General features: G+C 39.8%; 1 protein-coding gene across 1 annotated transcript; it reads right to left on the reverse strand.

Moving 5' to 3' along the window:
* Positions 1–7,334: 7,334 nt before the first annotated feature.
* On the reverse strand, positions 7,335–13,274 carry LOC121855502 (formin-like protein 20). The gene is made up of 2 exons (XM_042350476.1): positions 13,263–13,274; positions 7,335–8,309 (listed from the first exon to the last, which is right to left on the reverse strand). Exons 1-2 carry the CDS (start codon positions 13,272–13,274, stop codon positions 7,335–7,337), a joined length of 987 nt encoding a protein of 328 aa, XP_042206410.1.
* Between the last annotated feature and the right edge of the window lie 360 nt (positions 13,275–13,634).

The raw sequence follows: 13,634 nt of genomic DNA on the forward strand, positions 1-13,634 counted from the left end.
GGATAGAAGTAAAAGTAAAAAAGAAGCAAGGACAAAAGCTAATGGTCTCCTCTACAAAATTAAGACTTTTGATATTATTTGATGTTCATGGAAAATATCAAATTCAAAACTAAGCACATGGTAGATGTGTTGCAAACTGAGGGTTCAGATGTTTCTGAAGCTATTATCTCTATGAAAAGTACATTGAAAATACTTCAGTCAATACGTAGTGATGATGAGGCTCAGAAATATTTGCTGGAGGCTGCACTCAACTTTGATGTTGATGGAGAAGAAGAGTTCTAGAGAGTTCACCGTCAAAGGAAACAGCCCCCCCCCCCCCTTAAATGTGGATAATCCAAACTCTAGTGTCATGATCGTGATGACGGCTAACCTGAAAACCTTAAGGATTCATATTACGCTCAAACGTCCACAAAACCTTCCGAGTCCTCCAGTGGAAACGTCCCCCGTTTTCTCTGTTCCTTTGAATATAATCCGCAGATTTCGTAGCAAGATGCTGTATGTTGGGACCTGTTGCCATCCAACCCTTTGTAATCAATTTAATTTTGCTTTTGATAACTCAGTCAGAGCATTGTTAGTGAGGATAATAGTAGGGAATGAAACTGAGTTCATAGTCTCAGTTTCAACGTCAGAGTGTACAGTAAATTAATTCATCGAAATAGAAGTAGGTGGACTCCCTGGCCTATTTTGAGTGAGGGTGCCGCGGGCATTTCAACCGTTATTAAGTGTTCGTCCCTTCACCCATACAGGTCCCTAACGCAGCCTAGGCCGTGTCTGTAGCGTGGATGTTGTATCCACTATGTCTGGGGAGATGTCCGAGGTCCAGTAGGATCAGTTACCTTCGTGAGACCCGGCCGTCAGACACTTCAGACTACCTATAGCCCCCATAGCTGGCTCGTCTGGCCCTAACGCTCGGCCTGCGAGGTGACCCCGGATCACCAAGCCACACACCACTACCAGCCCCCATCATTGGTGGATGAGTGTCTAACTCAGTAGGGCTATTTGTGTGGTGGAATTAATCCACTGGGATCTCCAGAGTTCGTCGGAAAGTACTCCATGGTGGCTGGACCCCATGGCTGTTGCTTGAGTATCACCCCTGACGACTGAGTGTTGTAGTGGCAGTTGCCCTGGTCTTTATGGTGCTAAGTGACTATAAGAGTTGTGTGTTATTGAGTATGTCCACCCAGTAGGGTTGGAAGTGTTATTGAGTATGTCCACCCAGTAGTGGTGTGAGTATGTTGAGCCTGAGGGCCTAGTACTAGATTTCGTCTGTTGGTACAAATAAATTCTTTCTCCTAATTTCATATTAATTTTTAAATAAATTTTGTATTTGTATATTGTGTCTATTATGTACCTACAGTATTTACCGTTATTTCTTCCCTATTGCTTGATACTATCATTACATCTACCCACGAGCCTCCTCTCGTCACGCTACCAATGGTAATAAGTATGAGAGTAAAAGGAATTGTTACTGGCACACAGAGGCCCTCATAAAAGGTGGCAGTAGTGGCCCTCATACTAGTGCTCTGTGTTGACTTCGAAATGTGAAAATCTGAAATCTTCATTCAGATATTTTGTGGATGTTCATGATCCTAATGTTGCAAACTATGACTCAGAAAGCTTAATTGAAGCCATGAAAAATATGACAGAAACCTTTCCATCTGAAAGACCTGATACTAAATTTTTCCGAGTTGAATTAGATTTAATTGGAATGTTTAACATTAATTTTTCTGAATATATGGAGCAGCATCCTGATGTAGAAAAAAAAAAACATTCGCTCATCTGCAGAATGTGCACTGAATGCTCATCGAGAGTATTATTTATTTTCTCATGTGGCAAAAGTTTTCAGGTTATTTTTGACAGCACCACCTTCAATATGCAAAAGTGAAAGGTCTTTTAGCAGGCTTAAGCTTTTGAAAACATCCCTGCGAAACAAAACTTCAGAAAAACAGTTGCATAATCTTATGCTCATAGCTTGTGAGAATGACATAACTGATCAGTTAGATCCTCAAAAGATTGCAGATAATTGGAAGCTTAAGAAAACTAGGAGAATTAAAATTTGAGATTAACTTCAATGAATAGGTTAATGCTGCTGATTTTATACAAGCAGTAAATAAAAAACATTTATTTTCATTATTTTTTTCTATTTGAATAAAGAATAACATTTTACTTTATCCATTTCAAATTTCTAGGCTAATGTTTAATAACTAAACATTCAATAAAGAACATTTTGTAGTTAGCTTGGTCATTTTTCTTTTAATCCTCATTAGTTAGTCAAATTTGGTAGACTGAGCGGCGAGTTAGTAAAAAAAGATTACCCCTTCCCCCCTCCCCCAATCACAACCTCATTGGGCCATTCCTGGGGTCTGGACCCCCCTTTTCATCAGAAAATTCCAATACTTTTTATTTAATGCAGTATTATAGTCAGGCGTTTTTGTATAGTAAAAATTAATTACGAATGACCCCCAGTTGGGTGGGCTGGCTGTGCTCGCCATGTTCCCCCACCCACAACTTCTTGGACCTCCCCTTTTGATATTCCTGGATTCGCCCCTGCATTATCACCACACTGCTTACGGTCACAAAGAAGTCCCAAATTCCAAAACTGTTTCGAATGTTGTAAAAACACGGGTTCAGAATTCAAACCCCACAAGGGGTCACAGCTCAAGATTGAAGAAGCCGCAAGTCCAGAAAACTGTGAGGGCAAGCTTTTTCGGAGTGAGAGTTGTGAACTCTTGGAACAATCTACCAGGGAGTGTTGTGACGGCACCGAGTGTGAGCTCTTTCAAGACCAGACTTGACCAACACTGGAGCAGGTTCAGGTACATTCAGGAGCTGGTGCATGCCCAGTACTTGCCAACAGTGCGTGACAGAGACGTGACCGATCGCCCAAGCGGCTAACGAGCCGACCAATGGTGAAGAGGATATAAACAAAAACAAAACGACCTGGCGGGCTGGCGCCTGGTGGCATCATTGAGACGCCGATTGTCGAGGTAGGAGGAAGTGTTTATGGACTTGTGACGTTGTGATAGTTTAAGAAGAAAAAACTTTAAGCCGTTGCATTCGGAAATGAAACAGTAAGTAATTACTTTAAAATCGAATGAATGTGACATGTTTGTGTGTAAACCAACCGGCTCTGGGTCACAGTGCAACTGAACATGAGACTTGGAGTTGGAGGGGCAGCTTTTATATTAAGGCTTGCAGTTTCGGTCCAAACTGAATTGCTATTAATCACTAGTAGTAATCAAGGTCGTTGCCACTCCAGAATGCCGCCAAGCATTCTAAAAATATTTAATTTTTTTCCCACTAAACTTATTTGGAAATTTAAGTGTCTTTTTTTATTTCATATTAATAACCAGGATAAATTTGCATTTTCAACCAAATGGTTCTAGAGTTGAGTAATGTGTTTTTCCGGTGCTTTTTTGTGTGTTTTTCAGGGGCAGATCCAGGAATATCAAAAGAAGGTCCAAGAAGTTTTGGGTGGGCGAAACAAGGCGAGCACAGCCAGCTGGGGGGGGCTGTAAGCCTCCCCCCCCCCGATTTGTTGTTGTTGAAATAGATAGACAGATAAAAAATAAATAAATAAAAATCTTAAATTTACAAGAAAAAGTTGTATCACTTTTTTTTTACTAATCTGAACAACATTTGTGGAAAAAATGAACGAAATAGAAAAACACTTTCTAGGGTTATCCATTTTTCCACTACTAAAACCACTACTGTAGTACCAAAATTTCTGGGACCTTTAGAGGTCTTAATGCACAAGATGCAAATCCAGATAGGGAGCAGGAAAAGCCATTTTGGAAAACACTTAGAGGAGCAATAAAGTTAAACTACAGTAGTCCCTAAATATTGCTTGGTTCTTGCACATAAATGCAACTTTTCTCACCACTGGATTTGGTTAAATAAATGAACATGTCTTAAGATATAAAGTAAAATAAGTGGTTGAGCTAAACTTACGCTGTTTAATGATGTACTGACTGGTTAAGTTAGCCTGAACTGCTTACTTATATTAAGCCAAACTATAGTCTAAGGTTTAATGGAAAAAACTGATTGTTTTTGGCATTACAGGCATGATGTCCCTGGACCTGGCAGGATTATATAGGACAAGACTGAGGGACACCGGTGGCCTCTTCCTTCAGATTAAGGTGAGAAAGATATATATCTACTGTATATATTTTATCTCTTCAAGTTTGGCATGCTAGTATCATTCACATTTTATTCATAAAACGGTAATTATTTATGACTAACCCACGGCCGAAATTGATCGAAAACGATTATAAAAACGCCGGATTTCCACTATTATTTTATAGTGGACACTTGTAGTTTGTGCAAATGTGTTAAAAAATGGATATTTTTAAAATAAACGTAACTTAACATTTGTGGGTATGAATAACAGACCTAGCCAACCTAACCAAACAAAGCTACCTAACCTTATCTAACTTCCTTACCTGGGGGCTCTGCCCCCCTGGACCCTCTCAACCACTCTCCCTGCTTACCTACCAGCCCCCCTTCCCACTGACTTAGTAGAAGAATTTGAAGTAGCAAAACGCCTGGACAAACTAAAATTAAAACGCTCTACCACCCCCATTGACTTACCAATGAAACTCTTCAAGGAGTTCTCCCCGGAGCTTGCTAAACCCCTATGCTCCATCATCGGTGCTTCCCTCAGTCAGATGCCCAGCTGACTGGAAGACCTCTTATGTATCACCAGTGCCCAAGTCAACCAGCCCACAATCCTTAAATCAGCTATGACCTATTGCAATCACCCCAATACCCAGCCTAATCTGTGAAAGTTTTGTGTTCGACTGGGCTTATGCTGATATTGCAGGAGTCGTAGACCCTCAGCAATTTGGCAATATGAAAACTTCCTCCACCACTCACTGTCTTGTCAGCTTTCTCTATTACATATACCGCCATCTCGAGAAACGAAAAACGTCTGTAGCTGTCGCCTTCATTGATTTCACTAAAGCATTCGACCTAGTCGACCACAATATAATCATCAACAAAGCTATTGACTTCGGGCTTCGGAGAAGTCTTATACCATGGCTTACAGACTTCCTCAGTGACCGACGCCAAGCTGTACGCTTCCGAGGGGCTGTCTCCACCTTTCAGTCACTCACCTGTGGTCTCCCCCAAGGCCTCAAGATGGGACCACTCTGCTTCCTTATGCTCATCAATGATGCCCTAAGAGAAACCCCTTCTCGCTGGAAATATGTCGACGACTCCACCATTGGGATCAGCGTCAACAATTCTGCTCCCGACTATACCGCCCTTCAGGATTTATTGAACAGTCTCCAAAACTGGGTCACCAACAACCATGTCACCATCAACCATACCAAGACCATGGTTATGCACATCAACCTCTCCTCCGACATTGTCCCACCTCCTTCCATTACTTTAGGTCCGAACACACTCCAGGTTGTAGATTCCACGAAGCTCCTCGGCGTCACCATAGACAACAAACTAAATTGGAAACCACACGTCAGTGAAGTTGTCAAATCCTACAGTTTCCGTCTCCACCTCCTCCGCCGACTCAAGTCCCTCGGAGTTCCTGCACCCGAGCTCCTCAGTGTTTACACAACATTCATACTTCCCAAGCTCACCTATGCCTCCCCTACCTGATCTTCCTCCCTAAATGCCACATAATGTAAACACCTAGAAAAAGTGCAAAAGAGGGCATGCAAGATTATTCTCTCCCCTTCCTACTCCACATATCAAGAAGCGCTCAACATACTGACCCTTTCGACTCTCACTGACCATCACCACGACTTCATCTGCAAATTTGGTAAGAAGCTTCTACACCATCCTCGACACCGGCTCCTACTACCACCTGAGATCCCTAGCCCGAGAATTGCTGTTCGACACCACAACCACATCCACCCCATACGTGCACGAACTGATCGCTATAAGAACAGCCCAGTCCCAACTATTGTAAAAATTATCAATAACTTGTAATAAACCAGTGTATTCACTCCCAGTAAATACTACTTCTTGCACTGTCACTATGTTGAAATGCACTGAAGTTTGAGCTTTTCCCCATCTAGTTATTATATATCTTATTTGTATCACTTTTGTTACTTGTATATTATTTGTAATTCAAAACCCATTCCCCAAATATGTAACTGTATATTTTCAGCCTTCTGGCTGCCAATCTCTTTCAATAAACCGTTTATTATTATTACAGTATTATTATTTATTATTAATATTAAATAGAAAGAACTTACTATGATAAGGCGAAATTTGAGGCATTTTTTGGACGAGATGATGCGGGTGCATCGGCGCTTATGCAGCCCGGGCGGCGGAGTGATTTATTGTCGTGGCTGGTAACGTTGAGGAAGTGAAAGCACAGGAATTCTCGCAATGTGGACAGTCTCTCTTTGAAGAAACAATGTTGTGGTCTTTGAACAATTGAAGAGTCTTGTCTTTATTCCTAAATTTGCAAATTACGTCAATATAAGACTGACGACAACCTTCACATGTTATGCTGAAAATGAAATTGCCGCGAGCCCGGGGAAAAGCACAGCACCATAGCGCGGCCTCATTACCAACAGGAAGACAAATTAGTGAGTGCCTAGGTGCTTAATTATCTATGAAATGTAAAATTTGCACAAGAAATGATTATCATAGAACTCACTGATAAAAATAAAGTAAGAAAATAAACAGTAATAAAAATTAATGTGCTGGTTAGTCGTAAATATTAACCCGTAAAGCTATAATATGCATTCCTGGTCAATATCACTAAACTGTATGAAGTACTGTAAATACTTGTTTAGGGTCAAGAGAATAGCTGTACTTTAGGCATTATCAGGTTAAGTTTGTTTAAATACGTTTGGTAACATACTGTTACTGATTTATTATAACACTTTACAGGTAAGTGAGGGTACAGCTCATCGAGGGACTGCCACACACCAAGGATAAAAGGTATGTGTACAATAACTTTTTTTTCAGGAAACTTTGTCTCTATTCACATTCAAGGCCGTAAGTTTGCCTTAAATTTCTGATTAGTGATCCATACTAATCAGACGTCATCAGCCCCATCCTCCCTCCTATGGTAACATTAAGCATCAAATTAAACTTATCTCTCCTTTGCACCTGAAGACTATCAGAGACCTTCCAATTTCTCCCTCCTTTCTCACATGGTATCATTCGTCTTTCATTTTCATCCCCATTCCTCATGAAGTATCCAAAGGTCTTTCAAATTTTCTCGTCACGATCCTCCCTGAGTCAGATGCCTCAAAACATAGTTATGAAATAGTTTCTGGGAACTCCTTTCTAGGGGGTGGACCTGGGAGGGGGGGGGTATCGAGGGCCCTGTGAGGAGTTATGCTGGAGGGTATCTTCTACGTGCCTGGTTGGCTGGTCGATGTCTGCTCCTCTATGTGCCAGGTCGATGTCTGCTCCTCTACGTGCCTGGTCGATGTCTGCTCCTCTACGTGCCTGGTCGCTGTCTGCTCCTCAATGTGCCTGGGTTGGCTGGTCGATGTCTGCTCCTCTACGTGCCTGGTCGATGTCTGCTCCTCAATGTGGCTGGGGTGGCTGGTCAATGTCTGCTCCTCTATGTGCCTGGGGTGGCTGGTCAATGTCTGCTCCTCTATGTGGCTGGGGTGGCTGGTCAATGTCTGCTCCTCAATGTGCCTGGGGTGGCTGGTCAATGTCTGCTCCTCTATGTGGCTGGGGTGGCTGGTCAATGTCTGCTCCTCAATGTGCCTGGGGTGGCTGGTCAATGTCTGCTCCTCTACATGCCTGGGGTGGCTGGTCAATGTCTGCTCCTCTATGTGCCTGGGGTGGCTGGTCAATGTCTGCTCCTCAATGTGCCTGGGGTGGCTGGTCAATGTCTGCTCCTCTCGTGCCTGGGGTGGCTGGTCGATGTCTGCCTGGGGTGGCTGGTCAATGTCTGCTCCTCTATGTGCCTGGGGTGGCTGGTCAATGTCTGCTCCTCTATGTGCCTGGGGTGGCTGGTCAATGTCTGCTCCTCTATGTGGCTGGGGTGGCTGATCAATGTCTTCTCGTCTATGTGGCTGGGGTGGCTGGTCAATGTCTGCTCCTCTATGTGGCTGGGGTGGCTGATCAATGACTGCTCCTCTATGTGGCTGGGGTGGCTGATCAATGTCTTCTCGTCTATGTGGCTGGGGTGGCTGATCAATGACTGCTCCTCTATGTGCCTGGGGTGGCTGATCAATGACTGCTCCTCTATGTGGCTGGGGTGGCTGGTCGATGTCTGCTCCTCTATGTGCCTGGGGTGGCTGGTCGATGTCTGCTCCTGTATGTGGCTGGGGTGGCTGGTCAATGTCTGCTCCTGTATGTGGCTGGGGTGGCTGATCAACATGTTCATCTGCTTAAAAATTCTTGGTAAAATTTTCCTGGCAGTAAATTTACATAAAATTGATTGCCTTGGACTGTTCGTGTAGTGGAACACACTAACCAAACATAATTACTGTAAAATTAACCTAGGAGCCTCACCCTTCTAATAATTGCACCTTACTAAGCAGTACAGTATCACATGGTTGTCAAAGGTGGTAGTTTAAAATTTTTGATACGTCACATTTGAAGCTGGCAGCCAAACAGGTCTTCCATCTTGCTCTAGGGCCTAGTTTTTGAAGTTGAACCACCATGTGTGAAGACTAGCTGGCAGGTCTTAACAGTACATTTTGATTAGATGGTAAACATGTTGGCATGGCCACAAGCTGATAATATACTCACATGTGTACCAAGTTACAATATGCTGTATCAAGTTGCAAAGCTACAGTACCTCAGGAACTGGGTTGCATACTCGGGTACAGACTCCCAGGAAAATTGAGCTTTTAATTTGGAAAAAAACATGATCCTATGCATGAAATTTTATGAATTTCTTGCAATTTTTTTGAGTACATATACAGTACTGTAGTATAAAAAATTACCTAGTCACAGAACATTGATAGTTTTAGTTATGGAATCACTTTAAATAAAAATATAAGTTTAAATCTGAACAACCACCATTTGGACTTGTGTAAAACTAGTATACTGTACAATACAGGTATATGGGCTAGTAATTCTCCTATAACAATGTGAATTAGAACTGGTTAAGAGTTGCATTAAATATTTTGGTTGGATTCAGTTAATACTGTACTGGGAGAAACTGATTGTTAAATGTACAGTATTGTGGCATTAATTTCAAATCTTTGTTCTATAAAGAATCTTGAGTAATTAGTGATACAAATGATTACATGTGTTGACTTGATTGATTTATTTATTTATTTTTTAATATTACTTGAGATTTTTACCAAATTGTTATGTTAATAATCAATTACTTGTAAATATTGTTTATAGATACTGTATCACATGCAAGTACAGTCTCGTTCAAGATTCTTCGAACACTGCTGGAGACAGCTGGCAACTCGAGGCCGTTTGTTTACTATAGTACGTTGTATAATATACTAATATGAAACAACAAAGCCCAACCATTAATTTAGCAACGGGAACTAAGTAATCAATCACCGATGACCTTTTACATTCATTCATAATTTTCACTACTACTAAAGTAAACAAAGGGCCTTGAGTTGCCAGCTGCCTCCAACAGTGTTCGAAGAATCTTGAATGAGACTGTGCTTTATCAATATTGTCATTGTACAAACTGTAATCATATTTGATACACATTTGACTACAAAATCTGTAGGTTGTTAATCACTGATGTAAGAAAATGAGCTAAATATTTAAGGTCTTTATACTCTGGTTATCTCAATGGATGTGTTCCTAAAAGTCATTGCGATTTATGAAACTGCAAATATCAGGGCAATTTACTCCATAAGAATTAATGTAAATAGTGGGGGGATCCATTCCCAGCTGGCAACTTTCTCCGCATATTTTTTGATAACCCTCGTAGGACCCGAAACATCTCTGGTAACTTCTCTCATTAGATGTGTTTAACAAATTACAGGTGCTCCTCTACTTACGAACGAGTTATGTTCCTGAGGCTTGTTTGTAAGTCCAACTTTCCTCTTGTAGATACCAAACATATTGTAAAAAATGAAAAGATTATGGATACAGTATTTAGTACAGCTATACCCTTTAATACAGCCTTAAAACCTGGGGCCAGGTTAAGGCAAAGACTGGGAAGAATTAATTAAATTACTGGGAGAGATTAAAAAGCTGGAAATGTTGGTTAACACAATCCAAAGATGTTTAACCCTATAGTTTTAAATGCTCCCTTTTGCCAATGGGTTTCTAAGCATTGACAACCAGTTTAAAAAAAAAATTTAGTTGCTAAGGACACTGCACCACACAGCTTGATGGGGTGGTATGATGGTAAAACGAACTTACAGTATAATATAGGTACTGTATTGTAATTACTGTAGTTTGTTTTACCACCACACCTCTTTGATGAGCTCTATAGTAGTGTCCTTCACGACTCAATTTTTTTTAATCTCTGGTTGTCAACACTTAGAAACCAGTTGGCAAAAGGGGGCATTTAAAACTATAGGGTTAAACATCTTTGGATTGTGTTAACCAACATTTCCAGCTGATACTGTACAGTGGTCCCTCGGTTAACGAACACAATTCGTTCCAGAAGGTCGTTCGTTTATCAAATCCATTGTTTCAATGGGATATTGGGTAAATGGTTCCAGCTCACCGAAAAGTACATACAAAGTATAAAAAAAATGCAGTAAAGTACACTTACTTTGAGGTGTGTATGTAGAAGGCTCCTGGTTGATGATGATGATGAGAATTAGAAGTGGAGGTGGAGGAGAAAGGAGAAGAGAAGGAAGTGGGGATGGAGGAGAAATCACCTTTCAGGGGACCCATGCTTGATGCCGTCATTTCGCCAATAAAATTTTAAGTTCACTAGGTGTAATTCAAGATTATTTTCTTTAAATCAACACTGCACTGTGCTATATATTATCAATATGTTAACTAAAGTTCAGAATGACCAATAATTTCAATGAAAAATGCAAGAATATTCAAGACACCAACAAAATAGGTGCTCTCTCCACAGAAAACAAAGCCAGACTGATGCCTGGTGGCCAACCCACGCATCTGATGGGTGCACAACTAACTAGTTCCCTGTACTGCATATATTATCAATATGTTAAATAAATGTTAAAATGACTAATAATTTTAATAGAAATCATGCATAAATATTATAAAGCACAACTTTGTTGATATTTACTCCATTGGAAACGAATATAAACATAGAACAGATTACTGAATTGGCTGAGTACCCCCTCAGCTGATGTTCAAAACAAAACGTGATTTTCGTAAGGATTTCGTTAACCGAATTGAAGATTCTTATGGAAGGTAATTCGTTAACCGAAGCGTTCGTTAACTGAGGGACCACTGTACAGTGTTCCCAACCCCCAGGCAATTCTTTCACTTTATTGGTAAGCATTTGTGCTTGAATTTCAATGTAAATAGTACAGGGGATGTATTGTTTAAAATAATAACAATAAAAATTTAAAAATTAAATAACCATTAATTTTTTTAAATTTATTTTGAAAGAATATTTGTCTCACTTCTTTGACCTAGACTTGTAAATTTATTAACAAACACAAACAAATAATAATTTTCACATGAAGTCACACACCCTGGGAATGGCTGATATATTTTACAAACTAAATAACATAGTCTACAGAGTAGCAAGTATTAAATTGGGAACCTAATGCTTCTTCCACCAGCCTGGAGTGGTAAAAAAGGCTCACATTAAATATCTACATATTACACAGTTTATGATAATCTTCCATTCTTATCCTGGCTGGTACATATAAACCGAGAAAACTGAGAATTAGTCATCGGCTGCATTTAGCACTATGTACTTATGAAACACATCCTCAAGAGAAAAGAAAATTTTTTGGTCAACTGAATAAATGCAGCAAAAATTCTTTTGAAGTTGATCATACTGACTGTCATACATTTCTGTACATCTCATTGTCAGACAAAACAACAGACCTTACAAAAAAGTAACAAGGTTGACCTGAAACTAATCATAAACCACATCAGCGTGAGCTGAATAACATGGACTGGGCAGAAAGTTCTCTCAAACAGTTGTTCAGTCAGGACTGTTATTCAGAGAGCTGGATGATGCAGGTAAAAGAATGGAAATCATCCCACTTAGCCATCACACAAATAACAACCACCTTCTATTGTATAATATATCCGTATAAATACTCGTCAAATAATCTACTGAATTTAAGACAAAATTTGAGATGCAAGTACAGTACAGTACTGTATTCAGATCTCTCAATTAAGACAACCTTTGGCTTTCTGCTAAACCTGTTACTCTTCAGTTTTTAAGATCACACATGTAAAACCTGCATAGCGGTGCTACAGGTTAACTTGTAGATATTCACTGTGACGGCCACATACTGTACAGTAAGGAGAATATCTCACACCATTTATTAATAAAAACTGTACAAGTAATTACATGTATTGCAGATACATGATAAGTCACACTAACTCTGAAACCTCTTCAAACCATCAGTATATAACATATATTCAAGGGTACTATATACATGGACATGTACACTCACTCCAAAAGGTATGTTTATGGAGGGCTCCAGTAAATTTCTAAATGAACACCGTGACTCCTGTTGTCTTGGTAGGGTTGTCAGAATTCTTTGTCCGTTGTCATATTGTCTCATAAAATCAAAGATACTTTCTGGAACGAGTGTACATTATATAAATTTTTTAAAGCCACTTCCAGACCATTTTTGAACTTAATACTAATACAAATAATTTGCTACACTAATATCAATTAACTAAAAGAAAAAGTGAAAATGCATATTTTTCTGCAGTAAGAACATTTACCAGTACAGTACTGGACCTAAAGAGCAAGTACTGTACTGGTACTGTAATACACTGATTGATTAAATAATGATGATGGTGATGATGATGATGCTCCAAATTAATATCTACAATGACAGTGAGTGATATGCACCATATACAGTATAAATACTGTAGCGTTAACAAATATTTAAAGCAAAATAGAAGAAATCTTGTGTTAGTTAAAATAATTGAGCTGTCTGTCAATTCAATAAACAAGAACATACAGTTTTTTAGATTACAATAATTTTAAAAGATAATGTTAGACAAGACAGTATGATATATTGAGTTATTACAGAAGTGGGCAACTGAAATAACTAAACACGCAATCAAGGTTGGGGGGGGGTGTGTCCTGGGGTCTAGACCTCCCCTTTCATCAGAAAATTTCAATACAGTACTTCTTCTTTCATGCACATGGTAGGATTTAAAACAAATATTCTGGGGTGCTAACAGCCCCCCCATCTGGGTGAGCTCACTGCGCTCGCCATGTTTCCACACCCACAACTTCTTGGACCCCCCTTTTGATATTCCTGGATCTGCCCCTGGACTGTAATCTTCTAATACAATAATAAATTGATTGAAACATAAAAACGAGAGTATGAGGAAATGCCATCTTTGGGGTATTAATATTAAAAAGATTATATATATTATAGTATGACAAAAGGAAGACCATTGATTAGAGTTTGTGCCTTGATTTGGAAAGTTGTTTGGTTAGTGAATGTAACATATTTCCAAAACATTACTCAAACTCACTGGTATATTTTCATAACTGAGGAAGCATCATGGTCACAGTATTCTGATCATTGTCCCTCAGGTTGATACATGGAAGATGATTTATTGAACGCACA

The sequence above is a fragment of the Homarus americanus genome, unplaced genomic scaffold (assembly GCF_018991925.1).
Source record: "Homarus americanus isolate GMGI-L3 unplaced genomic scaffold, GMGI_Hamer_2.0 scaffold48406, whole genome shotgun sequence".
NCBI lineage: Eukaryota > Metazoa > Arthropoda > Malacostraca > Decapoda > Nephropidae > Homarus > Homarus americanus.